The following is a 25,418-nucleotide window of genomic DNA, read 5'->3' on the forward strand; positions in this document are numbered from 1 at the left end:
GAGCAAAGTTTCTGCCATTTGACGCAGAAACTCTGGTCAGACTGAAAAGCCATGTTTATCTGCATCTAGCAGTTTCTTGACAAGGACATCTTCTTCAATTTTCTTAATTTATGGCCATTGGCGCGTGTTTCTGAGCGTGACTTTCTTCCATCTAGGCGAGCATGAAGGGTAGTCCGGGATACCCCAAATACTTCTGCAGCTTTCTGTTTTGACTTTATTTTCTTTTTCTTATATGCAGATATCGCCGTCTGCATACGGGATTCTTTGTTTAAAGGCATTTTATAAAGAATTGATGAAGTAAAACGCGTTAAAGAAGACAATATCAGATATTTTGGTGGTTGCGGAGAAAAGTGGCCGCTCGGCCGTGGAGTACGTTAGTTAATGTTACCGGTATGCGTACACATTGTTTCTGGACTGCGCTCGGCTATCCGCGGCGCAAAATGCAAACGGTGGGGATTCTCATTAAAAAATCATCGTGAAGTTTATTGAATATCAATCTGTAGCGCGGCAATTCTTTAAAGAACTTTCTTTTCATTTTACCTTCACACTCTCTATATCGGTTTGCGCATCATATACGCCAACTGAGACCTCAGTTGACGCCGGAGCGAAGTCGGTGCTCGTCTGGATTCCTTCTTATTGTGACTCACTCCCAAGATCGCGCTCAATCTAAAACTAACACCAGAGTCTCGTCATAACTCAGCTCCCGATTCTCCCGTTTTCGTCTATATCTATTCCACGTCAGTTATCATCATGGGCTCCATTGAAAACTCTCTAGCCGAGCTCGACGCCTCGGTCGTCAAGATCACTCGTTCGACCGAACTGCGCCATGTACCCCTCCCAGGCTCGCCTGAGGAGCTAAGTCACTCCTACTGCACCGACCACATGGTCACCGCGCGCTGGACTGCTGCTGGCGGATGGGAGACACCCGAGGTGAAACCGTTTCAGAACCTCAGCATCCCTCCGACGGCGTCATGCCTGCACTACGCTACGGAGTGTTTTGAGGGCATGAAGGTGTATCGCGGCTTCGATGGGAAACTGCGCCTTTTTAGACCAGACCTCAACGGTGAGCGTCTATCCAACAGCGCTGTCAGGGCGTCCCTGCCGAGTTTCCGGTTCCAGGAGCTCAAGACCCTCATCGCCAAACTGATGCAGATTGACGGTTTACGTATGCTTCCCCGCACCATTTTCCCATCCCCACCGTCAAGCTAACATGAATAGGCTGGCTTCCCAAGGACCAGCCTGGTCGTTTCCTCTACCTTCGTCCAACCCTTATCGGATCCGGCACGCAGCTTGGCGTTCAAGCACCCGCCGAAGCCCTCCTTTTCATCATCGCCGTCCCCTGGCCCGATCCAGCCACCCGGCTCAAGGCAACTCCCGGCGAAGCCATTGGCCTCAAACTCCTCACCTCCACGCCCGACACCATCCGCGCCTGGCCTGGCGGCTTCGGGTACGCCAAGCTGGGCGCCAACTACGGTCCCTCGCTCGCAGCGCACGGCAAGGCGCAGGCGCAGGGCTTCGACCAGGTCCTTTGGCTCTTCGGTGAAGACCGTCAAGTTACTGAGGCCGGCGCAAGCAACTTTTTCATTGTCTGGGAGAATGCGCAGACGGGGAAGCGGGAGCTTGTGACTGCTCCGTTAGAGAATCAGCTTATCCTCCCAGGAGTAACGAGACGTAGTGTTCTGGAGCTTGCACGGTCAAGGCTCAACCAGGCTGTGGGCGACCTTGGCGCCGTCGAAGTTGTTGAGAAGACATTCACAATCTCGGAGGTTGAGGCGGCGTGGAAGGAGGGCAGGGTTGTCGAGGCTTTTGTTTGTGGGACTGCAGTATGTTACGCCCTCTCCATCTTCTTCAGAGCCCGAAATGTCTAACGTGAATACAGTTCTTCATCACACCTGTCAAGCTTATCCGTAACGGTACTGTCGATATCCAGCTGCTCAAGCCGGGCCAGACTGCGGGATACGCTGCTCAGATTAAGTCGTGGCTTGAGGCGGTCATGTACGGCAAGGATGGCGCCGAAAACCACGAGTGGTCGTACATTATTGAAGATGAGAGCGAAAAGTAAAGGTGTTATGCACAGCGATAGACCGACGATCCGTCCATAGACGCAAACAAAACTAGAACTATGATTAATGCACGAATTACGAGCTTGCATGGTTACCGGGTATCATCACTTGGACTTTTACGTAGCGCAGTAGCTACCTCATCTCATTAATAAGTGCCATCCAATTCCACAACAACAGGCGCGTACTCCTCCTCTTCATGGTCCACCATTTCCAACTCCACCTCCTCCCCATCCTCCAACTGCACCATCCCCTTCCTAAGCACCGCATCCCGATCCAACTCCCAGTCAAGTTCTCGCCTCACCCATTCCTCCAGTTCCCCGAATTCCCTCTTAACTGGTGACTCTCCCCCATCCTCAAGAACCTCATACATAGCTGTCCTGAACCCCTTCAGCAAACGCCGCAGAAATTCGGCCCCCTCCGCGCCTCCCTCGTTGCCCAGTTGGTCAAAGAGCCCGCCCTCCACATCGTCCGCCCGCTTTAGTTGCGTAAGAAGCAAACGTAGGACCTCCGCCATGAAAGGCGCCCTATCCGTGATTGCGGAGCGGCAGGTGAGGATCAGCCCGAGAAGGCGCTTCCACTGTTGAAGACAGGAGTAGTTCATCAATGTCAGGCCCATAAGGAAGGTGAATTGCAGCTCGCCAAGGATCTGGGCTTCGCCAAAGGCGTTTATGTCCTTTTTATCACCGCCATCGGCAGCAATCTCAGAATGCGGCGACGAAGACGAAGACACTTTGTGGATGATCTCGCCCAATGCCCAGGATCGATCGCGCGCTGCTTCGGTCCTCTCGCGGCCGATTGCGCCCTCGCGCCAGGTCCTTTTCAAATCCACAGGGAGAAATGAGAACTGTCTCTCCGTGTAGTCCTCAAGCCGTCCTTGACCCTCAGCACCAGACACGCCATCATCTTTGGGATTTGAGTCCGGATTTGTATCAATTCCAGGAATATCGTCGTCGTCCTGTTGCGCCGTACTTCCCGACGTAACCAACCACCTCGCCCTTCCGTCCCAATCCAGAGCCGGCTCACCCGTAATTCTGCTTAGGAGCTGCTGCGAAAACCTATTTGTCAACGCAGTCCATTCCCTCCGCCCTTCATCCTCTTCCTCTTCGTCTAAGCCCCCGTTATCACCACGACCGGCACCGGTGTCACCGCCACTTTTCTGCAACGCCCCAGCGTCCGCTGTAACTGCTGCAGAAGGTACCCGACTCCGATAACGCCACAGCCCACCGGAACTCCAAGCACTACCAATATTAGCCCTATAGCGCAGCCCCTCGCCCATTTGGTGGGATCTCAATGGCTCCAGAGCTTCAGTGTTGTCATTCCATCGCCAGACAAGTATATCTTTCCCAATTTCTGTTTCCGTGCTGTTACCGTTGCGGTCTACGTAAAACCACCCGCCCAGCCGCAGACTCAACCCCGCCGTTGCACCGGTGTACACGAAATGCCATCCTGGCGGGATATCACGGATTCCGTGGAAATTTGGCGTCGAAGTAAATGTGATTAGGTCGATGCCGATGAGGGTTTTTGGTGGGAGGTGCGGGATGAGGAGGGTTGGTGTTGGCGTTAGGGAGGTCATAGCATGAGTTTGGTTGCGCTAGTTCCGTTTAGAGTTATAGCTTAATAAAAAAAAAAAAAATAGGTAGGTTGCAGATTATCCAGTTATGTGATGGTCATTTCGGTTCTTATTCCAAGCAGCTGAGGCTTCGTGTTCGCAGTAAGGTTGTTTGATTTTTTGTATCAAAGTGCGGGGAGCATGAAGAATCTGGATCTTGACGTCAGTGTTGTTTTCGATCGAATGGATAGGGAAACGAGAGCACCAGACTCGTGAAGCCTTTAGCTTCAAACGATAAATAATTATTCAATTAAAGGGTCCAATTAGCATATTTTGCATGCTGTGACTCCGTACAAGTGCCAGGTTTTGAGCAGTGATTGCGATATATTTTAGGGACAAAATATAAACTAATTCTCTGCGTAAGAAACCAAAGCCACCCACTTCAAGTTGCACTTCTCAACAGGCTAGTCATTCAAAGAACAATATGCAAGTATATTGTCTTATACGCAATAATGAAACCGTAGCCAGCGGTTTTAACGACTATTTATAAGAAGCACGTCTTGTAAACATCCCAATACGAAACACTTTTGATGTCGTATGTAGGAATGTACAGTATATGACCGCTAAAGAGCAGGACATAGACCCCGAAAGACCAATCAGATAATGACAAAAGAGAATTCCAAAGGGAACCTCCTCGACTAGCTCCCTAAACTTCGATAAGCCATATCCCTTTCACTCGAGAACACGAAAAGCACCAACTGGATTGCTTGGGGAGGAAATGACAGATAGGATTATCCGATCGGACGAGAGAAAACAGGTAACAAGTTTTCGCGATTTGACGCCGAAAAAGACGCAACAAGTAGCAAGCATGTTACTCTGATGCTTGCGAGGAGGTTGCTTCCGAGTCGGAATCAGACTGCGGCTGTTCGCCTAATACCACGCGTCGCATCACGCTCTTGTCGAAAAGATCAAGAGCGAAGCGCCGGGCAGGGAGCCGGAAGTGGTGGCTTTCAATGATACTCAAAGTTTTGGTGAAGAGGTGAGGCTGATGGAACCGTTCGGGGTCTTTGGATTTGATGCTGCAGTTTGAACTGTAAGCCTCAGAAGCGGATTATAAGTTTGTCAGGCTTACCTATGAAGATCCGCTGCGGCTCTCTTGGACAGAACAGTGTTGCCCATATCGGCGATCAGCCTAAGAATCTTTTCATTCACAGGGTCCGGATCCGATGTTGCTACTTTGTATTTTTCTTGAGACGTGCGCTTCGCTTCCGGGGGTCTGGAATAAGATGGAAAATCAATCTAGAGTACCAGTCAGCAGGGATATCCGAGAAGCAGGTGCTACAACGTACCAGGAAGAGCTTGCCAAAGTCCGTAGGAAGACATAGGCCGAGCGAATTTCCTTTCTGATCAATAGCAGAATCCCATCCGGCTTGCCTTAGAACCTCAAGACCATGTTGGCTGCGGGATATTAAGCCCAGGACAAAGAAAGCAGTTCCCCTCATTGTCAAAACCTCTGCACACTCGGCAACTTTTACGATATTTTGGACGAGCTCCAGACTCAGGAATGGCGCACCCAGCTCCATCGAGCCAACATTTCCAACCGCCCAGAGACAGCCTTTGACCTTGAGGAGAGTCTCATGGTCCTCTTCATCTAGTCGAAAATCAGAGATTGTTGCAGCAAACTCGTAAAAGTGACCTGACTGCTCTAATAGTTTGCAGCCTTCTGCTGTCCGAGCCAGTTCTCTGTAGAAGTGTGGAGGCACAAGACCAATATCCTGGAGATCAACGAGATCTTCAGGTACCAAGCTGTTTCTACGGGGATGGTCCACATAGGCTCGAGACAAAGCGGCTTCGACCAGGCTGACGTATGCATCATTCCGTCCTAGGAACCAATCATCCATTTCCTGCGTGATATAGTCGAGTCCATCAAGATAATGATAGCCGACTGAAGTCGACAAGAAGCGTAACAGCAGAGGCGCACCAATCTCACCTAGATGGTCCAGAGACGGCCGACATTTGACCACAAACTCAAGGTAATCGCGCTGATTGCATGCCTCCTCCAGAATCTTCACTGCTACTTGGCAGACGGAGACATCAGGGTCATATAATTGAGTTACAAGGAGCTTGATGACCCAGTCCGCATTGCTAATTGATGTGGGTGACACATTCCCCACAGTATATTTTCGAAGTAGCCTTGTCCCAAAAATGCGGATATCTTTGGAGCCAGTAGTAAGAGCTTTAGATAGCATAACCCGTAGATGGCTTGGCTGAGTGTAATCCATGTTCCCGATGAGCGTCTGGATTAGGTCGTCGCGATCTCGGAGTTCAATGATATGATAGAACATATTAAGCATATGCCATCGTTCCATCATCGCGAGCCCGTTGGGATCGGCGCTCAGCGTCCCTAGCATGGCAAAGTAGCCGCCGCTCAGTGCGTTTGCCATCTGTTCTCGCGAGAACAACGGCGCAGACGATGTCAAACCACTCATATGGTCAACCTGCGCAAGACATTCGGCAACTTGTCGGAGGAATTTGTTCTCCGCCAGATATTTTATGCCTTCCGGTGTCTGCACCAGACAGCGCATCAACGCGCAACCAGTGCGAACATATCGCTGATTTGGTTTCGTATTCGGGAGCACTGAGAATCTGTATTTGAAAGGACGATAAAATCCCATGAGACGTTTCATGAACTTTGATCCCTTGATTGCCTCGTCCAGCCTCTTGGGGTTTGAGAGAGGACCTTCCACAATGCGGTGGATCAGATCCCACTTCCACTTCAGGTAGTTCACAGTATTCAAGACATGCGTCTCCAGAATCGCGTTGCGGAATTGTGTCTCATCCATGGCTGGGCTCAGTTTGTCTTTGTTCTGATCTCCGGACAAAAGAGAGGCGGATATATCAACATCCACGCTATATCTGCCGGCTCCATTGGCGAGACCACCGAGAGACCGGGCCAATGTTCTGTTGATACTTTCTATTTGATAGATTGTAGATGTCGACACATCATGATTTTCGACATCGAATTTAATGGCAGGCGGTATCAAGTGTGGGAGTACCTGGAGCTTCGCACTGATATTTGAAGGTAGAGAATGGTGGGCCAACTTTAGAACTTCTGTCAAAAGCAGGGTCGCTTTTCGCCTGAGAGACAGGTCTTCCTCCTCTTCAATGAGATCACATAGTGCCTGCGGAATGTCAATACACATGGGCCACTCAATTGGAAATAAATTACCTTGGACAATCCAGCATCGATCAAAGCGGCGAGAATGAGAGTGGAGAAGTGAGCAGTTAGGTCAAATTGGCTTTCGCTGCTGTCAAAGAAGTTCCGGAGTTGTCTTGTGTCAGACTCAGATCTCAGGTTCGCGACCCGGCCGTAAGTTGTAAGTCTTCGTCCAGCGAGAAACGAGGAAGACCACGATGGTGGCTTTATCCTCAGAGCATCGAATAGAAGTTCCATGATTAGATCCCTTGCCTGAGGGTCTGGGTAATGTAATGACTCTAGAAGTGACTTTAGAGGCTTTGCCCCGTTCTTTCCAAGAATCACCAATCCTGGCCATGTCTTTAGCATGGCGGATATTGCCTTTGCTGATGACTTTAGACGCCCGTTGCGAATGTTGTCGGACAATGAATCGGTGAACGGTGCGAGCACAGCCTCAAGTTCACACCCTCCCCGTAAATGCATCCTGCTGTGGGGAGTATCGAGCACATGCAAGAAGCATGTTATCAAACTCTCTGATGCCCCAAATGTTCCTTCTGATAAAGCGTCATGCAACGGAGAAAAGCCACCAGCGTACGCTATTAGTTGAGGGTCTTTCACCAGGATTTCGGCGAGCGTCATAAGCGAGATATTTCGAAGACGATCATCATGGTGCTCAGCTACGGAGACGATTGTCCGAACAACAGCACGTGAAATCTCCTTCACTCCATCTTTAACATCGAGGAATGCACGCACGAATTTCAGAGCTTGCTCACGTTCGAGATTTGCTTTGCTTTCTTTGACCAATGACAGGATAACAAGCTCATCTGTGTGAAGTGACCGAATCATCTGAAGAGATTTCCGATCTGCGATGGCATAGCGAGTCAACCGATATCCGGCCGCCACAACTTCTTTGCTGTCACTTAGAAGCATAACTTGAACGCGCAAGCCGAAGACCGACCAAGCAAGGTCATACTTCAGTGTAGGATGTCGTCTGAAGAGTTCGACTAGGCTGTTCGCACGCTCGACGTAGTAATCCGGCGACATTAACTCAATTTCTAAAGCCTGAAGGGTCTCCGCAAGGACATAGGTTGGCGACTCCATCTCCGCCTCGACATCGTCCAACCGCTCAATATCGGACATATTCGCGCGAGAGGGCGACCGTATTGAAGGCCCCTGAAACAGACCGGAGAGACGACTTCGAGGAGGAGTTGATGGCGCCTGCGCACGTAGTTGTTCCTCCTCAAGTTCATGATGCAGTTCAGCGAGCTTACGATTAGACGAGCTCAGCTCCGACTCCGCCCTTAGTCTCTGCTCCCGCGTCTGTTTTGGGTTTTTTGTCAACAGTACTTCCAACATATTCTCCGTTCCTGTCTTAATTTTCATCTCTTTGGCGATCCTATCTCTTATCGCGGCCTGGCGGTCTTCTGAGGTTGGTAGGTCGTCATAGTCGATGCTGCTGGGTCTTCGTGCGTAGTCGGGCCGTACATCAGCTCGCGGAGTGGTACTTCGAGATGACTTCATGCTTTTCAGTTCCGCGCTAAAGCTGCCGGGTCCTGTTGTTGAAGGCGCCAGCGACCCTCCCCGCGGGCCGATGCTTGTACTACCGCCAGACTCGGAGCGACGATTTCTCCCTGGTTTCGAGGAAGCAGGGCCGGGCCAACTACCATCCGCGAGTCCACCATCCTGGCTAGACAAGGAGCGTCCATCCCCGGCGGCGCGGTGTTGGATCGACGTCCCAGAGAAATTCGAGTTGTATCCGGACGCCATGGGGCTCCATCTAGCCGCAAGCGAGGCGTCACAATCACCTGTCGCGAAGGGGATGAGGAGTAAAGAGCCGCATTGAGTACACGACAGATTTTTAGTATAGCAGAAGCAGACGAGAACTGGCGAGCGTAGAAGTGCTCGTTTCGAGTCGTTGCCGCGGGTGTGTTGAAGGGAGGGGACAGGGCGTCGTGATCGCGGAGGACGTCGCTAGTCGAGTGGGAAAGCAAGTCACACGAAACAGGGGACGGACTAAGCAATCGGATGGGCGTCAAAATAATCCATTAGCTCTTTCTTTTTTAGGACAGCGACCTTCTATCAAAGCATATCCTGTCAGTCGGTTTCGGGCACAAGAAGTACGAAGTCAACCTGGGACTGCTGACTAACCAGCTATCATGAGTTTACCCAGTCGTGGGTCCGTACCTGTACATTCAGCTCTATTCAATATCTATTCAGGAACCAGGTACAGTTCCCAGTTGACCGGGATGAATTTACTTGCGACGGGATCGCTTAGCTTACATCAATAGGGTGCCTACAGAAGCTTCTACTCTTTTACGGTTCCTTCAGCCAAGTTGTCAAACTATTGCGTAGAGAGGTCTATAGACCTCACTTAAGCATCCGACAATAATACATACTTGGTCCTCCACCGCTACGAACTCGCATTGCTAGTCTTCTCCAGGATTCTTTTCATCATCTCATTCCCAAGCTTGACGGCGTCAGGGAACCGCGGAGCAAAGTACTGCTGGATTCTCTCGAATCGGTCACGGTACGATTCAAAGTCTCCAAATGAAACACAATCAGACCACGCCTGGACGGGAGGATGTAAGTTAGCATATAGAAGGATGCCCGGTCGAGTACCAGCAGAGCGGGCTGAACTTACGCGAGCCGCAAATGTGAATTCGAGGTCGTCAGATCTAAACGTCTTGTCGTCGATAGCCGTATCCAAGGCCTCGTCGAGAAGGTCTGGATTTCGAAATAGATATTCCGTTACTCCAAGCCACAAACGAAATAGCTATTCACATTAGCGAAGAAGTTCTAGGTATGTTTGATAATGAGGACAACGGTAAACTAACCGGAGTCGAGCAGATCATATGATCATAGGGCACGATGCCCAATTTCGACCAGCAGTCCACGATAGCTAGCAAACTGAGATGATTATTTGGCGGCGGCGGAGACGACCCACGGGTCCCCTTTGACAGCGAAAATCGGTCAAGAACCTCATCGCTGAGCAGCAAATCCTGTTTCTCCGTACCTTCCCTAAATACTGCTGCACCCGCAGCCCTAACCCGGCGTTTAAGTTCATCTCGCTTCCCCTCAATCATGAGCTTGTAGAGCTCTGTTACGGACTCTGCATATTGGCGTATCTGCTTCTTAGCGGCTGGGTTGAGGATCGCCAGGCCCGCGTAGACGTGCCACTTGTTCGAGTAGATGCGCAACGTGATGTTGATCTTGATGTTCTCGATCCCACCAACCCAGCGAGAGATCTCCCACGGGAATTGTTGGTTCGCCTGCCATGCTGTTCCCATGCTGAGGAAGGCTGCATGTGTGACGGCCTGGGTATCTGCTGTGATGCGATCGTGCATTTCGCCGCTGAGGTAGACATACTTCGAGTTAAAGCAAGACAAAACTTCCTCAACGAACCGGAGACTTGAGTCTTTCGCACGGTGTTGTATGAGAACCTATGGCTGGGTTACTCCGGCTTGCTTCGTGAAAAGTGAAGGACGTATGCATACCAAAGGCTGGCCTTTCGGGTTCACTTGAGGACCATGTAGTGAGTGACATGAGATAATTTCTACATCCTGCGGAAGATGTTTATCGAAAGCTGCGAGCTCAGGGGCTTTGCAGGATGTTTGTCCACCGACAATAGCGCCGACCTTTGTTGCTTCCGACGGTTAGCTGTAGCCTTGACTGGCTATGGACAGGACATACAGGGCCCATACTCTGCGACCACCTTATCGATGACGCCGGCCTCTACACTGTAAAGTATGAAATCGCTAATCCTGGAGACAAGATGTCCATTCGGATATATTGTTACGCCACTCTATACATACAATGAGTTTAGGGACAGACAGCATGAGCTGCGAGTCGAAGACGTACATGGGCTTCAAATTCTTGCTTCAAATTATTAAAACTATCGGGTTTGTCACAAGCATTTATCCTTGAAATTAGTACGGATGTTAGTTAACAAATACTAAAGCGCAATTACAGTTGTCCTAATAATATCAAATTAGCACGAGACAAGACCGACTAACGATGAATCATGTAATGAGATGGCAATGAATAATTCAGACAAAGATAGTAAGGTAGCGAGGGTTTTACATCATCGACGGCCTGCCAGCTCACCAAACACCAGAATGGCGTCGGAAGGATACACTGACAGACCATGCTCGAGCCAAATGCACTCGGGTCATCATATAAAAGAAGGGAGACAACAGAGCAGATAAGGGAGCTTACCATAAGGAATAATGAAACCACTTTGCAGACAGAATCAAAGTGATCATGATTACCTCCATCCTGCGGCGCTCAGCCGCTGGGCGTACATCTTGCCCATATCTCCCATCCCAATGATGCCAATGGAGGCGGTTTCCTTCGTAAACCCCATCTTACAATATGCTGTGCTCTGGATGAGACACGCCACACATTATAAGCTGACCTCAACTGAGACCCTGGATCAAATTTGTGCAGAGCCTGCTACTTCGTTATCGACTGAGTGTTGTAACAAAGTAATCTAAAAAGTTGACTGGCAAAAGAGTTTCTTAAATAGCAACGAAAACTGCCTGCTCACCGCCCGCCGGCCCGATCCACGCCGGTACTTTAAATGCCTCAGGCTACAGATCTCTCTCGCTTGATCTTGCAATCCTCCAATCATAGAGCGCCAATCGCTTATAGGGCACACGCACCTCCACCAGAGATTTTCCTTGTATCTTCAGAGCGGCACTGCAACGACTTCTTGCTTTCTCTCCATATTCCATCCCACATCAGCAAGTCGACACAATGGCTCCCAAGACCAAGGCCCCCGCTAAGGACAACGTCACTCTCGGCCCTCTCGCCGGTGATGGTATGCGGCCCCCCTAAAATTATGTCAAGCGGCAGTTTGCCAGAGCAGATCTAATCAATATGTTTCCAGGCAAGCTCGTTTTCGGCGTTGCGCGTATCTTCGCCTCTTTCAACGACACCTTCGTCCACGTTACCGATCTCTCGTTCGTCTCCCTTATGCCTACGCCCTGATGGGTGCCTATATAATACGGATTGCGAGCAGTGAAAACTAACGTTCTATTAGCGGTCGCGAAACCATCTGCCGTGTCACCGGTGGTATGAAGGTCAAGGCTGACCGTGACGAGTCTTCTCCCTACGCTGCCATGTTGGCTGCTCAGGACGTTGCCGCCCGCTGCAAGGAGCTCGGCATCAACGCTCTCCACATCAAGATCCGTGCTACTGGAGGTGCGTACTCTTATTTCACTATTAAGTCACGGACCATACGAGCAAATACTGATATCAATTGCTACAGGTAACGGCACCAAGACCCCCGGTCCCGGTGCCCAGTCTGCCCTTCGTGCTCTCGCCCGTTCCGGAATGAGAATCGGTCGTATTGAGGACGTCACCCCTACTCCTTCCGACTCTACTCGTCGCAAGGGTGGTCGCCGCGGTCGTCGTTTGTAGGTATGTGCGAGTCTGCAGCGCGCATTTGTGTGTCTTGTATTCCGGCTGGCAGGGTTGTTTACGTTCTGTGGCTGGACTTCTGGGACATGGATTTGCTAGCTAGGCTTATTACCTGCTGAATGTGGATGGAATAAACGCGAAGAACGGCAGTATTGCCTGGTCTTCAACTTATCATGTCCAATATATGATATAAAATTTTCGGTTCGCTGGAATGTATTTCGTCGTAGACAACGAGATCGCGTAGCTCCGTTATTCTTGTGTCAGCCAGCGTGTTATCCACTCACTCAGTCTCGGGCTATCTTCAATAGTTTCATAAACCGCTCAATGCGAAATTGTATACCTCGCATGAGATTCTCTTCCAAGCCGATCGAAGATTCCCTGCAGCAAATGCTTACATAATTCCTCAGAATCCCGCGGTCCGTGTACCGGTGCCGGAGCATCTTATTGCCCAGGGCAAGGCAACTCGTTTGTCGACAACTCACCCCAGCGTCATGAAGAAACGGCTTGCTTGCATTTGATACGAACATAGTTTCCTTTCCATATATACTTATTCGTATATAATCTACCACATACATACAAAACCAATAATACCACCATGGAAGATGAGGCTTCTCAGCATACTCCCCCGAATGGCGATGACCCTGATTCTCGCTCTACACCTCGCTGCATGACGCCGTCATCGATAAACCAGACTTTTGAGGAGGCGACTACTATCTCTCCGCATGCCGTTATTCGATTGATACAATGCTCTCGCTGCTCGTTGCCTCTCCAAACACCCCTACGACTTCCGTGCGGAGGTACGTTTTGTCGGAGCTGCTTACCGCCGATCAGGCAGCGCACAGGGGTTTCATATCCTGCAATCGAGGAGCGGAAGCAGGGCTTTACGTGTTACGGGGTTGAAAGTGGATGCGGTGCCAATCATTGTCTTGGTGACTGTGGTACTGATGTCCTTTTAACGAGGTTGGTTGAGGTGTTTGACGAGGTACTGGAGGGCGGCTCAAGTAAAACTAAGGAAGGAAATCCTGGGCAGACAGTCGTATGGGTGGGAGCTTCACCTGGAGGGGGGAAGCTAGAGCAGAGCGCCGAGATTGGCCCGGAACCCCTGACGGGAGTGTTCAGCTTGGTTAAGGGAGGTCGATTTGGCTATAACGTCTCGGAAGTCAGCTATCAACTTCCCCTATCTGCCTGCCACACAAAGTATACCCGCACGCTTACCAAACTTCGAGCCGCAGTGCGCAATGAGCTGGATTGCCAGGTTTGCTACTCGCTGATTCTCGACCCATTGACGACGCCCTGCGGTCATACTTTCTGTCGTAGCTGCGTCGCTATGGCTTTATCTCATAGTAATTTATGCCCCATATGTCGGCGGAAGCTGAATATGCCTTCATCTGTCAGGTCGGAGCGAATCAACAAAAGTCTATCGGATATCATTGAGACCCTTCTTTCCGATGAGGTGGCATCGCGACGAGCAGACGTTGCTTCTAACATCGACGTGAATAGCGAAGGCAAGCTTCCGCTTGCTGTAGTATCTCTTGCATTCCCGACTATGCCAATTGGACTTCATATCTTTGAACCGCGGTACCGTCTTATGATCCAAAGAGTCATGGAAAGCAGGAGTCGAAAATTTGGCATGGTGATGCCCAACCGACGAGGCCGACTTCAACAGGGACTTGGAAGGGCACCGTTCATGCAGTATGGGACTATACTGGCCATCAACCGCCATGAACTGCTACCTGATGGAAGGAGCCTCCTTATTGCTACCGGAACATCCCGCTTTAAAGTGCTCAGTTGGGAGCTGGTGGATGGCTACCACGTTGGTAAGATCCAGCGGGTTGATGATGTTTCGATTTCGGAGGAGGAGACCCAGGAATCAAGAGATACTGCTGCTATCGAAACAGGAAGCAGCACTTCCGACAGGTCTATAGATTCCATGTCAACCCAGGAACTATACCAGTTGGCGCTGGATTTCGTGCTCAGAGAGCGCAGACTAGGAGCACCATGGTTACACCCTCGTGTTCTGCTAGCTTATGGGGCATTACCGACTGATCCTGCTCTATTTCCGTGGTGGTTTGCCACAGTCCTGCCTAGATGGGAGGAGGAAAAATATATGCTATTGGAAACAACGTCAGTTAGGCAAAGGCTGAAGATTACCGCGCGATGGGTCAAAAGACTAGAGTCTCGACAGTGGTAAGTAGCCTGCGAGTATCCCAAGCTGAGAGTAGGCAAATAAGCTGGCGTCATTGATACTCACGCATGGTCTAGGTTCGCCCGCGGCCGTCCACCAATATCTGCTGTCTTATGACTAGCCGTCCCTCTCTTCATCTTCACCATCATCTCTTGGCTCGTAGGGCCTGGGACAGTTATCTCGGGGTCTAGGGTTATCACGACTTTCGGGCCATTCCCCATGTCCGTCTCAATAACGTTCGGGCCGGGTGGGGCAGTTTCTCAGTTTGGTGGCCCGGACTTAGTTGCGACCGATAACTCAGATACGTATTTGTCTCAGACCCTCGTACTGGGGGTCTTCCTAGCCATTTTCATGGCACAGATGGCTACCAACGTCGTCCAAGTAGTAAGGTCAAGGCAGCCGGCAAGAGTAGAAAGCGCCCAAACGCAGCGAGAGCAGCCCGATCTACCCGCAGAGGTACAAGAGGAGGCTGAGCAAGAACAACGCCAGGATCCAGCTGATATGGAACCTGGATGACACATCTGAACATTTGCGTTTATGCAGATGTAAGAACAAACTGGCAGTGGTGAACCCGTCAGTTTTAGCGCAATGCGCCAATGAAAATAGCTTGGCGCCAGCAAGACTAACCAGACAGTATTTTCCCAGGTCAAACGCTTGACGGCGAGGCTTATTGCTTTCCGAGGTTCCAGACTACAACAGCCTAGAGGGAGACGGCGTGCTTCCGTTCATGATATCCGCAAGTCATCGAAATACGGCGTGATAGCGGAGACCATAATGCTTCTATTTTTAATGCTTCTGTTTTCAGAAGATGTCTTTCGAGCCTCCCGGTATGTGGAGTCAGCATAGCTGCACGAGTAACCATTGATGTTGCAATACGGATAGAGGCTTGTGGAGTCTGGAAGCAGTCCATGTACCAAATCTAATAAACCCAGGTTAGATAAGAATAGGACGCACGCTTATTCGCCCATTGTCTTATAGCCTTGGAGCCGGCGCTGGCCCGCAGTCACTCGACAGCTTGCCCCGTTAGTCGCTTTGTTGACACGAACCACTGGCGAATCATTGCAATGAGGCCGCACGGACTTCCGCGCAAGAGAGGCCTACGATTGTTTCCGGATGTACTGACAGCCAGCGTTATCCAGTCTCAGAAAACCTCGCTGACTTGTCTGACGCCACGATGACAGTTGTGTAGTGGTTTCCATCCTGGTGACACCATCCTCCAGCTTGCGCTGATCAATCGGAGCGGCGGTCTCACGCCTCATTTACGAACTGACAAGTTGCAATAGATGATGGGCGCCGCTTTTTTGCCGCAGAACGTGGCTAGGGTAGTGGAATAGGATAACGGAGAGAAGGAGGAGCTGGCGTTATAACCTTTCATGCTTGTTGGTGTCTCGTGAGCCCGTTCGGTGTCGTCTCCCAGTCCAGGAAATTGCGGGGTCTTAGCAGATCTGTAGACCGCAGTGGAACCAGGGACTACTGCAATCCTAGTGAGAGCGATAGGGTAGAGCTGTTGAAAGTTGGGAGAGAGACTTACAGTACGTAAGAGCCGGAAGCAAGAGTAAAGACCTGTTGGTAAAGGAAAGGCTGTAGAGGGAAACCGCAGACGGACAAACCAGACAGTCTCTAGGTTAGTCTGGAAGAAGGAAAAGCAAAATGGTGCAGGTGTTTCAGGCGTCGATCGCAGTTGCAGCGGCAAACGTGGGCTGCCGTGGTCGTGGTTGATATCAATATCTCTTTGGCCGCGCCAGCCTTGCGTCTTCTCACTTATTCTCTCTGTCCCAACTGTTAAGGTACTGCGTACTCTCATAGCCTTCCTCTCCATTAGAAATCTGTTCGGCTTCTCTTGGTTGGTACGTCCTCACTAACAAAGCTCAGAACCAGCCATAATGTCATCTTCTGTTGTCTCCGGGACTGTCTCTCCTGGGAGTTTGTCGCAAAGGTGAGACTTTATCTCATTTATTCATAGGCTGTGGTTTCCAGTCACTCCGCAAGACTGGCTGTTTATCTTATATCTTATCTGCCTTATTTACGCATCTTCTGTTGCTCTCTTTATCGCCTTATTTGATCTATCATTTGCGGTGGATAGCTACTCACATATATCATATCTTGACAGACCAAATTCTGTGAGTGCGGATCCCCAACTCTCTTACCTTTGACCTTGCACTACTTACTCCCTCACTCCGCCAGAATATGCCTTCTAATCCGGATTTCGTGACCATCTCCAATGCGGAATATCAACGTCTGGTCAGTTGCCGACACTCTTAGTGTTATACTCACGCTGACTGGCATGCAATTGGAGTAACAGCTTGAAACGGCGCGCCATTTCAGTATGTTATCAGCTTCTCAGCTTGCACCGCCGATTGCTGTCGAGCTCGGACAATCGTTGACGGAGTACGATAGCAAAGCTCAAAGATTCGCTCATGAGCGGAGGGCTGTCTCGTGAAACCCTCGATGTAGGAGCATACTTGCCTAGGCCCATACCTTTCCCAGCTAAACTCCTAGATAATACTATACGGAACCCCACCCTCTCCATCTGAGGCTCATGAAAACGGAGAAGAGTCCGTCAGAAACAAAGTCCCGCTGTCAAACGGTTACTCAAAACCGTTCTCTGCCGAACCGGACCATAGCCATCACAATTTCCCGACCGAGCTCTGCGATAGCGGTGACAATGACGAGGATGCGCTGACAGACTCCCACAGCGATGAGAGGGATGATTACGGCGAGTCTTCAGGAAGCGCATCATCCTCGCCTCAGGCTGAGCAACGAACTATACTGATTCGTGGTCTTCCTGACAAGGCTACGCATCGCGATATTGTGGATGTTGTAAGAGGCGGCGCCATTTTACACATATATGTTTGGGCCCGTGATCACACAGCAAGTGTTTCGTTCGTTGAGGAATCTGCTGCTCAGGACTTTCTGGACCACACAAGGAGATATGGCTTGTATGTGGCTGAAAAAAGGGTACGTACTGCATGCTGGCAGCAACATAGTTGAATACTTACCTACCTTGCCCTTCAGGTGGACGTCCTATGGAATGACCGTCAGTTTTATCTTCCACCTTTTGTTCGCTCCAAAATTTGCAGTGGAGCCTCTCGGAATCTGGTTATCTACAATGCGAACCCAAATATCACTGAAGGGCTCATCAGAAGAGACATGGAACATATCCACAATCTGATTGTGATCTCTGTCAAGTTCAGACATGGAAATGCCTACATATCGACGAACTCTGTACACAATGCTCTCTTTGCGCGCTCTTGTTTGATGTCTCGTCTTACCTACAAAGGGATGAAGATCGGCTTTTACCCTGATGAGTGCGCCGAACCGCTGACAAGGATCCCGGCCGGGCCCAGGCGGGACGCTCCAGCTTCGAAGAAGCCCGCTTCGTTGCCGAACAGGTTCCATCTTCTCTCTATTGATGTGTCTGAGGATGAGGAAAGTGAAGAACATGCACTGGGAGTCAGTCTCAACGGCGGTGTCTGCTGGCCAGACAGCAGCGTGTCTACTTAAACATCCATTGTCAGGATTCCGCACTCTTCCACGATAATAAGGACCTGAACCTCGCCTCAAATCTCCAAATCCTGGTTGAGACCGAACGTCCGTTCCAATTACCCTCGATTTTGAACCCGCCGAGAGCGAAGTCAATGATTTGATGAAGCTGATGAGGAAGGGCATTTACCAATCTGCCACCGTTTTAAGTTCTTTTCCGTTCTTAGTGCCGTCTTTTTCCTCTGTGATGACTGACGGGCTTACTTCATAGTAATTTGTCTTATTTCAGCAGCCACATTTAGATGTGAGTGGGGGGTATTGTCGGGAGATATGGTGGGTATCCTGGAAAATTGATGGTTGAGACGAAGACTTCATTTAGCGATAAGTAACCAATACCACTTTATTCAACTATTAACGTAAATATATTTAAGTATCTAAGTTGGCGGCGTAGGGAAGTTAGGGCTGTTCGTTTCTGATGGGGCTTTTCGCCAAGAGTACATTCCATCGAGTTTAACCAGATCTAGGCCCAGCACTAGAAGCACAGAAAAGACGCGGTTGAAGAAAAGGAATTTTGGGTGATATTTAATTTTTCTGGCCTATACTAATCCAGTCATCACAGAGCCAGTACCGAACCATTATTCCACCCCTGCTGTGACAACCACAGGTTGTGCATGATCCCTCTAATTGCACAGCAGAACGCGACATTATCATCCCTGCATCCTAGGGGTCCCAATACACCTCACCAAGCACAGACACAGACACCAGTTCCTCTCTATTATCTTCTCATCATTGTTTCCCAGCAGTAAATACCGTTAAGAAAAAGAAATTCTTAATATTCTTTTTTTAATTCCGAGCAAAGAGAAGATAGGATAGATAACAGAAACCGCGCGCCCACCCAACCATCGCAGCAGCAAACGACGCTTTAACGGTAGGATTTCTGGTACCTAGCGCGAGCACCGCGACCACCGAACTTCTTGGGCTCGGCACGGCGGTTGTCGGCAACGAGGAGTGTGCGGTCGTACTGAACAAAAGCCTGCTTCAACTGGTTCTTGGAGTGCTCGTCAACGTACTTCTGGTAGTAGGCGACGAGGGACTTGGCGATGGCCTGGCGGATGGCGTAGACCTGAGAGGTGTGACCACCACCGGTGACACGGACGCGGATGTCAACGCCGGCGAATTTGTCGGCACCGACGATGAGGACGGGCTCGTAGGCCTATTCCATGCAATGTTAGGAGGATTTGTCTTCAGGTGAAGCCGGGCTTGGTTGGGTTGGTGAGTGTACCTTGAAGCGGAGGATCTCAGGCTGGACAAGCTGGAGAGGCTGGCCGTTGACCTTGATAAGACCCTTGCCTTGCTATGTGACTATTAGCTTCGTTGTGTTCCACATGTCCGAGTGTAGTGTTCGCGATTCAAAACAGGTCAGGTTCTGGCCGGGTTCGAGTATCGGGTTCAGAATCTTTTTGGCGTGCGATCGGGTGTCGAGTAAAATAATGGACCCGTCTCTTGATTTATTGATCCGTTCTTTCGCTAGACCATATTTATTTTGTCCCAAGTCAAATCTCACATATCCAATTCGCAGTGCCGAACCGTCGTCTACCCGACCCGAATCCCGCAAGCACATAACCAGACCAGATTCCAGAACCCAAACTTGTGCGAACGCTAGGGCGACATCTAGTTGTGTAGGTGTATGAAAAAGAAAACAATATCTCATACCTTGCAGTGGGCGACAGCGGTAGCTAAAGAGATTCAATGCGATTAGCCTCAACTCGCCTTCTTTTCTCAAGCCATGCGAGATGTCGAAAACCTACCCGTCTTCTTCTTGCCGAAGCATTGCACACTCGGGACGGAAGCCATGGTGAGTATATGGCCCTTGTCGGTGTCGGAAGGGGAGTGTGCTGGGTGGATTTGGTGGGATGAAGTTGTCGTCGACGTCTTGCACACTTCTTCGACTTGAGATTGATGGGGACACAATAATCCGTGCGGGTGACCTTCGCTTAGTCTCGCGCTAGGCGGTTTTGAGTCAGGAATGGTAGGGCTTCCGCTCGGATCACGTGCCCTTATTCTGGGTACGGTGTATTGTTCATCCGGTCCGGACAGACTCCGCGGCCGCAAGTTTGGTTTAGCTGTGTTGGTGCAGTGCTCTGTTAGCACGTCAGGCATTGGCAATTGAACCTGACAAGCCAGGTTGATTATTCTGAAGATGTCGCAAACTGTTGGAAAGGTTTGTAATCCTCTTTTCTGCTCAGCACTCATATCCTCCTCCGTCGCCCTCTACTGCGCCTCCGCAAAAGTTTCCTACTGACAACCCATCCAGACCCGACTTGCCTACTCCCGAGCATGGCACCTCGTGGACGTCGGCACGGACGGCCGCAGTCTCGGTCGCCTTGCCTCTTCCATTGCCCTCATCCTCATGGGCAAGAACAAGCCTATCTATGACCCATCCACAGACTGCGGTGATTACGTTGTCGCTGTCGGCTGCCACGATCTCCACACAACGGGCAAGAAGCGTTTTCAGAAGAAGTACTATACGCACACCACCCGCCCCGGTAGTCTGCGCAGTATGACGATGGACAAGATGTTTGAGAAGTGGGGTGGAGGCGAGGTTTTGCGACGTGCTGTGAGAGGCATGTTGCCGAAGAATCGGCTACGAGATAAGCGGTTGGCAAGGCTGAAGAGTAAGTCTCCTTTCTTGCTACTTCATTGGCTATTTATGATAGGTTACTGACTGCGTGTAGCGTTCGAAGGCGTCGACCATCCGTATAAGGATAACATTGTTCGCATTGGGGCTCCGTCGAACATTGGGGCGTTACCGGAAGTCAAGGCGGCTTTCCAGGAGGCTAAGACCTCGCAGTAAAGGTTCCCGTGGTGACTGTTTCGTTTGATTGCTCGACTAGATACCAGCGGCATATACTGTATTTTATGTATCACTTTTGTATGATATTTCTAGCGCATGGGTGGGAGTTAAATGTTCAATTGTTTTCCGATTGCCGTCTTCCGTCTACATGCACACCTTGTACGATTCCTCGAGGCCCTACAATGCGTTTGACAGCTTACATGACTATGGCGCTTTTCGTGGCAGAATAAATGATATTCCAGATCCCGCTATGTACAGTCGCCCAACTCCGTGTGCAATGAATAGAGAAAAAAAACCTAGTCTATAGTCGTCTATAGCTTAGCCTTGGACTTCCGGCCGACAGTGCACATAATCAGTCCGTTAGGGTTTGTCTGGGGTACGAACACCTCAGCATCCTTGCCCGTGTTCTTAAGACCCTTGTGCCAGCTCAGATCTAAACAAGCAGTCAGCAGCAGAAGCAAATAGAGAATATGTGGTAACGACTCACCAATTTCAAAGTAATGTTTATTCGGCAACGAGTACTCCACAGTCTCAAGAAGCGGCTGATACGCTAGAATCTTCTCGCCCATCTTGTACATAGTCGCCTGGACACTAGCACTCTCCTCCTCGGCAAAGGTCTTGAGCGTAATGTTCCGCGCCGCCTCCCAAGTCTCATCGAACTTGGGCACATTCCCACGGACCACATCGAGCCCAGAGAACCTCTTCCATGCCCACGTCGCTTCAACATCGGTACTAAGGATGCGGTCCCATACTTCGGGGAGTGTTGTGTACTCGTCGCGGACGAAGCCCCAGAATTGCGAACCCGTGCTTTTGAGCACGGTGAGCTTGTTGATTGAGGACTTGATATCGATGCCGACGCCCTCCGTCACGTCGACTTGCACGTTGCGGGTTTCCTCGCTGTCGCGGACAAAGGAGTGTGGGTGTGGTTTGCCGTCGATGTTGAGGCGGGTCCAGCGGTGCGTGATGATGTTGGTATGCGCGACGTGGATGTGCTTGTACTTGTTGATGAAATGAGTACCAAGAATGGAGCCAAAGAGCTCAGGAGGTGTGACGGGGTTCTGCTTGGCCAGAATAAAGATGGTATTCTTGATGGAGTCTGTTGCAACGACGACGCTGTTGTCGGCTTTGGTGTAGCTGAGACCTATATTAGCGTCTCTCTACGCTTTATACTATAGGACTGAAGAGAGGCGGGGGGCTGCGCTTACGAAGTATCGATTTCACCTTCTAGAAGGACACAGACGGTCATTTCAAAGACGGTCTGAACTCCAGTCTTCGGGTCCTTGTGGACCTTGTAGACTCGAACATTGTCCTTACCATAGCGGGCAGCTGCAACGGTCGACATGGTGATGGGCTTAGTGAGCGGATGAGACAATAAGGATAAAGAAATCTAAGCAGTATAGCTGCGGATGATAGCTTCACGGGCAGATCACCGTCTTTAAAGAAACCGAGACAGGAAATCTGCGGCGCATGGCCTGATGAAAGACCATCGGCCACCTCCGATGGCCGCAAGCGATGGCCGGCCGCAGCCTCCCAGCTTTATCTTATCAGTCTAGCCGGTCAGCGCCAAACGCCATACACCAAATCCCTAGTCCCCAACGCTGAGGTGGACACGAAGAATAATATATCCGGATGCAGACGCAGCTCAATTATTATTACTGTACATTTTTATTAGTAGTATAGGATACTACCAGGGAACGGTCGTCTCCATCACCCTCTTCATCGGATTCCGCCTCAACAAATCCTGCCTCTTTGCCTCATCTTCACTAATATTATCTAGGTCCGTCTCGACTTTGCTCAATGCCTCCTTGACCTCCTTCTCTGAGTTCTCGTGTCCCGCCGTCGCAACTGTCAGGATCTCTCTCTCGAGCCCTTGCACAACCCTCCACTGGATCCCCGCCTCTGTCAGCATCTTGCACCCCTCCGACTCCCCTACAAACGTGGTTGGCTCCTTTACGCCAAAGTAGACCTTCTCAATGCCTCTCCGCCCATTCTTCCTTGTCTGGATAATTCGTTGCACGCAGGGTAGGTTACCTGATAGGCGCTTTCCACACGGCTCCATCGTTACGTAGAGGACTAGTTTGCGGCCTGGCGTGTCAGGGAGGACTTCTGACACACGGTCCTCCGAGACGGAGTGCTTAGAGGCGTAATTTGACAGAAGGCATTGCTCAGCGTGAGTGTTTTCCGGTAGTTCCATTGTGTAGCCTGTCGAGAGGAGCTCATCGTGTTCGGTCATGAGGTCGCCGTCTTTACGGGAGACGAGGAGGGCGCCGACGCGGAAATTTGTGGGAAGAGAAGGGGCTTGCTCGGCGAGTGAGAGGCATTTCTGAAGATATTGGAGGTGTGGAGAGCGCATTGTGTATAAGCGGGTAGTGGAGTTGCTCCTTGTGTTTTGAGTTGGAGAGCTGCAGCCGGGGATTTATAGGCGTGGTGGGGAACTGATGTCAGTAGTCAAGCTTAGCGGCGATCCTTGCTCCCTTGCCCGCGATCTGTAACAGTACATTCATTGAGAAGATCGAGATATCTTTAGGGCGCAACGTATCAATTAAGAGTTAGGAGAGCAAAATGCAGTTGACACGGCCCCCTTGGCTCCTCCGGTTCCGTTCATCAACGGTCTTTATCATTGCGACAGTTTGGGTCTCCTCGTTCACAGTACGTCAATCGCCGTCAATCGCAAAGTATCCGATTCCTTACTGACATTTGTTACAGGGCTACTTTCTCTATGCAATGGTAAGAACCGTATCGCAAGCTCTGACGAACCTGGCTGACATCTGTCTAGGTAGTGCCGATCCTCCCAACAGCCCTGGCTGAACGAGCGCATGTTCCATATCAAGACCGTAATTTTATGATCCATCCTCCATCAACAACAAAGGGCTAAAACAAAGTACAGGTGGCTACTGGGTGAGCCTGCTCCTAATGAGCGAAGCCTTGACAGCGTTCCTCTGCTGCCCGCTCTTTGGCTACCTTGTCGATATCGCGCCTACCCGACGCCTCCCCTACCTCCTAGGCCTGATCTTCCTCGGCGCCTCAATGGGCCTCCTGGCTATTGCCAGGACAACAGTCATGTTTGTGATCGCGCGCCTTTTGCAAGGTGGCGCGACGGCTATGGTCGCTGTGGCGGGCCTCGCACTCCTCACGGACTCCGTCCCGCTCGATAATCTAGGGCAGACGATTGGGTATCAGGGGTCTGCCGTCGCGCTGGGGTTTCTGCTTGGTCCGTTGTTAGGTGGTATTGTTTATGACAAAGCAGGGTATGATGTTGTTTTTCGGATGGCATTTGCACTTGTGGGTTTGGATTTGGTCATGAGGGTTGCGATGATTGAGAAAGGGGTCGCTGCTAAGTGGGCTATCACGAACCCGTCCGCTGCGACCTCACAGGAGACCATCCTATCTTCTCAGGGAGATGCCGGATATCAGACCTTTGCGGAGGCCCAAGAAATAGAGACCGGGTCCGGTGAATCTACACTCACAGACGGGCAATCTCAGGACTACGAACAGGAATCTGAATATGGGGATGCCCGGCTCCCAACGTTCGTCCAGATCGCAAAACAGCCCCGGGTAGTCATCTCTTCATTCGGCCTTCTCGTCCAAGGCCTCTTATTCTCCGCTTTCGATGCCGTACGTTACGCTTCATTCCCTTGGCAATTCTAAACTTGTCGCATCCTAATAAAACTAGACAATACCCATCTTCGTTGAAACAACCTTCAACTGGACACCCCTAGGCGCAGGCCTCGCCTTCCTTCCTTCCGCCTTAACAGCGCTATTTGAGCCATTATTCGGTACGTATTCCCCTTTCTTCTCAACCCCAGTCCTACCCCAATCCGCGAGGCCATCAGCGTTGACGCAGGAGAGGCTATATATCCGACAAACAAGGCCCACGACTCCCAACATTCACTTCCTTCTTCATTCTCCCCTTCCCTCTTATGTCCCTCCAATTCGTCACCACCGACTCCCCCGCCATGATCTCTCTCCTCTTAACCCTCCTAACCCTAATCGGTCTACTGATCAACTTTGCAACACCGGCTCTCTTCGTTGAAACACAGGATGTCCTTGTGCGGCTACAACAATCCGTCCCCTCCCCGCTTCCTTCCACCCAAGACAGAACCCAGACCCAAATGAAGCGGGATGAGAGACAAAGTCGGACACAGCGCCAAGTCAAAGGCATAGCCCAAGCGTTCGGCATACAAACGATGGCGCAGTTCCTGGGCATGCTCTTAGGTTCGTTGTGGGGAGGGTTTGTAGAGTGGCGGTTCGGCTGGAAGACTATGGTTTATTCGCTGGGTGTGTTGTGTTTTGTTACAAGCTGGATGATGTTAGGGCTTGGGGAGGACGCGGGTGGGTATAGGACGAAGAACGGGGCCGTGGATGCGGATGCTGGTACAGAAACCGAGGGCCCTGACAGGGTGTCTTGGTTTAGGAGGATGAATATGCGAACTCGAACGATCTGGAGAAACATGAGGAGGGGCTGGAATGTGATCCCGGTACTTGGAGGGCAGGTTAACTCTGGGGCACAAACTGTGGATGGAGACGCTGAGAGGGAAGGACTTTTGGCGGGGCGTGGGAGGGAGTAGGTTAATAGCTACATTGTCCCTTGTCTCGTCTCTTCTCTGTATCTGTAGGTAGTAGAGGAGTCATGTATACATCAGTCCAAGCCAAATGGAACGGGAATG

At 50.6% G+C, this 25,418-nt stretch overlaps 12 protein-coding genes across 12 annotated transcripts; 6 read left to right on the forward strand and 6 right to left on the reverse strand.

Moving 5' to 3' along the window:
- Positions 1 to 512: 512 nt before the first annotated feature.
- Positions 513 to 2,151, forward strand: BDW70DRAFT_128755 (branched-chain amino acid aminotransferase, cytosolic). Its single transcript, XM_073735483.1, has 4 exons — positions 513 to 638; positions 701 to 1,165; positions 1,219 to 1,823; positions 1,880 to 2,151. Exons 2-4 carry the CDS (start codon positions 751 to 753, stop codon positions 2,060 to 2,062), a joined length of 1,203 nt encoding a protein of 400 aa, XP_073599545.1. The 5' UTR covers positions 513 to 638; positions 701 to 750; the 3' UTR covers positions 2,063 to 2,151.
- A 57-nt stretch (positions 2,152 to 2,208) lies between these two features.
- Positions 2,209 to 3,656, reverse strand: BDW70DRAFT_170058 (AAR2 splicing factor family protein; the record flags this gene model as incomplete). Its single annotated transcript, XM_073742839.1, has 1 exon — positions 2,209 to 3,656. The coding sequence occupies exon 1, from the start codon at positions 3,634 to 3,636 to the stop codon at positions 2,209 to 2,211; it is 1,428 nt and encodes a 475-aa protein (XP_073599546.1). The 5' UTR covers positions 3,637 to 3,656.
- A 371-nt stretch (positions 3,657 to 4,027) lies between these two features.
- BDW70DRAFT_128757 (putative cytosolic regulator Pianissimo) lies at positions 4,028 to 8,850 on the reverse strand. Its single transcript, XM_073735484.1, has 4 exons — positions 6,842 to 8,850; positions 4,962 to 6,794; positions 4,745 to 4,911; positions 4,028 to 4,691 (listed from the first exon to the last, which is right to left on the reverse strand). The coding sequence occupies exons 1-4, from the start codon at positions 8,573 to 8,575 to the stop codon at positions 4,484 to 4,486; spliced, it is 3,942 nt and encodes a 1,313-aa protein (XP_073599547.1). The 5' UTR covers positions 8,576 to 8,850; the 3' UTR covers positions 4,028 to 4,483.
- A 218-nt stretch (positions 8,851 to 9,068) lies between these two features.
- BDW70DRAFT_128761 (prephenate dehydrogenase (NADP(+))) lies at positions 9,069 to 11,271 on the reverse strand. The gene is made up of 7 exons (XM_073735485.1): positions 11,077 to 11,271; positions 10,667 to 10,727; positions 10,499 to 10,610; positions 10,303 to 10,451; positions 9,643 to 10,248; positions 9,450 to 9,581; positions 9,069 to 9,377 (listed from the first exon to the last, which is right to left on the reverse strand). Exons 1-7 carry the CDS (start codon positions 11,169 to 11,171, stop codon positions 9,219 to 9,221), a joined length of 1,314 nt encoding a protein of 437 aa, XP_073599548.1. The 5' UTR covers positions 11,172 to 11,271; the 3' UTR covers positions 9,069 to 9,218.
- Positions 11,272 to 11,389: 118 nt separating this feature from the next.
- Positions 11,390 to 12,441, forward strand: BDW70DRAFT_128767 (40S ribosomal protein uS11). Its single transcript, XM_073735486.1, has 4 exons — positions 11,390 to 11,627; positions 11,697 to 11,769; positions 11,850 to 12,010; positions 12,078 to 12,441. The coding sequence occupies exons 1-4, from the start codon at positions 11,564 to 11,566 to the stop codon at positions 12,227 to 12,229; spliced, it is 450 nt and encodes a 149-aa protein (XP_073599549.1). The 5' UTR covers positions 11,390 to 11,563; the 3' UTR covers positions 12,230 to 12,441.
- Positions 12,442 to 12,824: 383 nt separating this feature from the next.
- BDW70DRAFT_170060 (putative ATP-dependent protease (CrgA)) lies at positions 12,825 to 15,025 on the forward strand (the record flags this gene model as incomplete). Its single annotated transcript, XM_073742840.1, has 3 exons — positions 12,825 to 13,026; positions 13,072 to 14,416; positions 14,606 to 15,025. 3 exons carry the CDS (start codon positions 12,825 to 12,827, stop codon positions 14,928 to 14,930), a joined length of 1,872 nt encoding a protein of 623 aa, XP_073599550.1. The 3' UTR covers positions 14,931 to 15,025.
- Positions 15,026 to 16,601: 1,576 nt separating this feature from the next.
- Positions 16,602 to 17,918, forward strand: BDW70DRAFT_156408 (RNA-binding protein; the record flags this gene model as incomplete). Its single annotated transcript, XM_073740179.1, has 5 exons — positions 16,602 to 16,655; positions 16,717 to 16,738; positions 16,812 to 16,864; positions 16,914 to 17,372; positions 17,430 to 17,918. 5 exons carry the CDS (start codon positions 16,602 to 16,604, stop codon positions 17,916 to 17,918), a joined length of 1,077 nt encoding a protein of 358 aa, XP_073599551.1.
- Positions 17,919 to 18,361: 443 nt separating this feature from the next.
- On the reverse strand, positions 18,362 to 19,852 carry BDW70DRAFT_128773 (40S ribosomal protein uS9). The gene is made up of 4 exons (XM_073735487.1): positions 19,706 to 19,852; positions 19,611 to 19,633; positions 19,180 to 19,251; positions 18,362 to 19,110 (listed from the first exon to the last, which is right to left on the reverse strand). The coding sequence occupies exons 1-4, from the start codon at positions 19,749 to 19,751 to the stop codon at positions 18,820 to 18,822; spliced, it is 432 nt and encodes a 143-aa protein (XP_073599552.1). The 5' UTR covers positions 19,752 to 19,852; the 3' UTR covers positions 18,362 to 18,819.
- A 181-nt stretch (positions 19,853 to 20,033) lies between these two features.
- BDW70DRAFT_128776 (mitochondrial 54S ribosomal protein uL13m) lies at positions 20,034 to 20,963 on the forward strand. The gene is made up of 3 exons (XM_073735488.1): positions 20,034 to 20,118; positions 20,212 to 20,572; positions 20,633 to 20,963. The coding sequence occupies exons 1-3, from the start codon at positions 20,098 to 20,100 to the stop codon at positions 20,749 to 20,751; spliced, it is 501 nt and encodes a 166-aa protein (XP_073599553.1). The 5' UTR covers positions 20,034 to 20,097; the 3' UTR covers positions 20,752 to 20,963.
- On the reverse strand, positions 20,964 to 22,293 carry BDW70DRAFT_128777 (urate oxidase). Its single transcript, XM_073735489.1, has 3 exons — positions 21,957 to 22,293; positions 21,239 to 21,885; positions 20,964 to 21,184 (listed from the first exon to the last, which is right to left on the reverse strand). The coding sequence occupies exons 1-3, from the start codon at positions 22,091 to 22,093 to the stop codon at positions 21,063 to 21,065; spliced, it is 906 nt and encodes a 301-aa protein (XP_073599554.1). The 5' UTR covers positions 22,094 to 22,293; the 3' UTR covers positions 20,964 to 21,062.
- A 78-nt stretch (positions 22,294 to 22,371) lies between these two features.
- On the reverse strand, positions 22,372 to 23,220 carry BDW70DRAFT_128778 (putative DRAP deaminase). The gene has a single exon (XM_073735490.1). It carries the CDS (start codon positions 23,102 to 23,104, stop codon positions 22,436 to 22,438), a length of 669 nt encoding a protein of 222 aa, XP_073599555.1. The 5' UTR covers positions 23,105 to 23,220; the 3' UTR covers positions 22,372 to 22,435.
- A 47-nt stretch (positions 23,221 to 23,267) lies between these two features.
- Positions 23,268 to 25,319, forward strand: BDW70DRAFT_170062 (major facilitator superfamily domain-containing protein; the record flags this gene model as incomplete). Its single annotated transcript, XM_073742841.1, has 7 exons — positions 23,268 to 23,400; positions 23,458 to 23,478; positions 23,528 to 23,585; positions 23,639 to 24,366; positions 24,425 to 24,527; positions 24,601 to 25,083; positions 25,132 to 25,319. Exons 1-7 carry the CDS (start codon positions 23,314 to 23,316, stop codon positions 25,317 to 25,319), a joined length of 1,668 nt encoding a protein of 555 aa, XP_073599556.1. The 5' UTR covers positions 23,268 to 23,313.
- Between the last annotated feature and the right edge of the window lie 99 nt (positions 25,320 to 25,418).

The sequence above is a fragment of the Aspergillus foveolatus genome, assembly GCF_047715535.1.
Source record: "Aspergillus foveolatus strain CBS 279.81 unplaced genomic scaffold BDW70scaffold_5, whole genome shotgun sequence".
Taxonomy (NCBI): domain Eukaryota; kingdom Fungi; phylum Ascomycota; class Eurotiomycetes; order Eurotiales; family Aspergillaceae; genus Aspergillus; species Aspergillus foveolatus.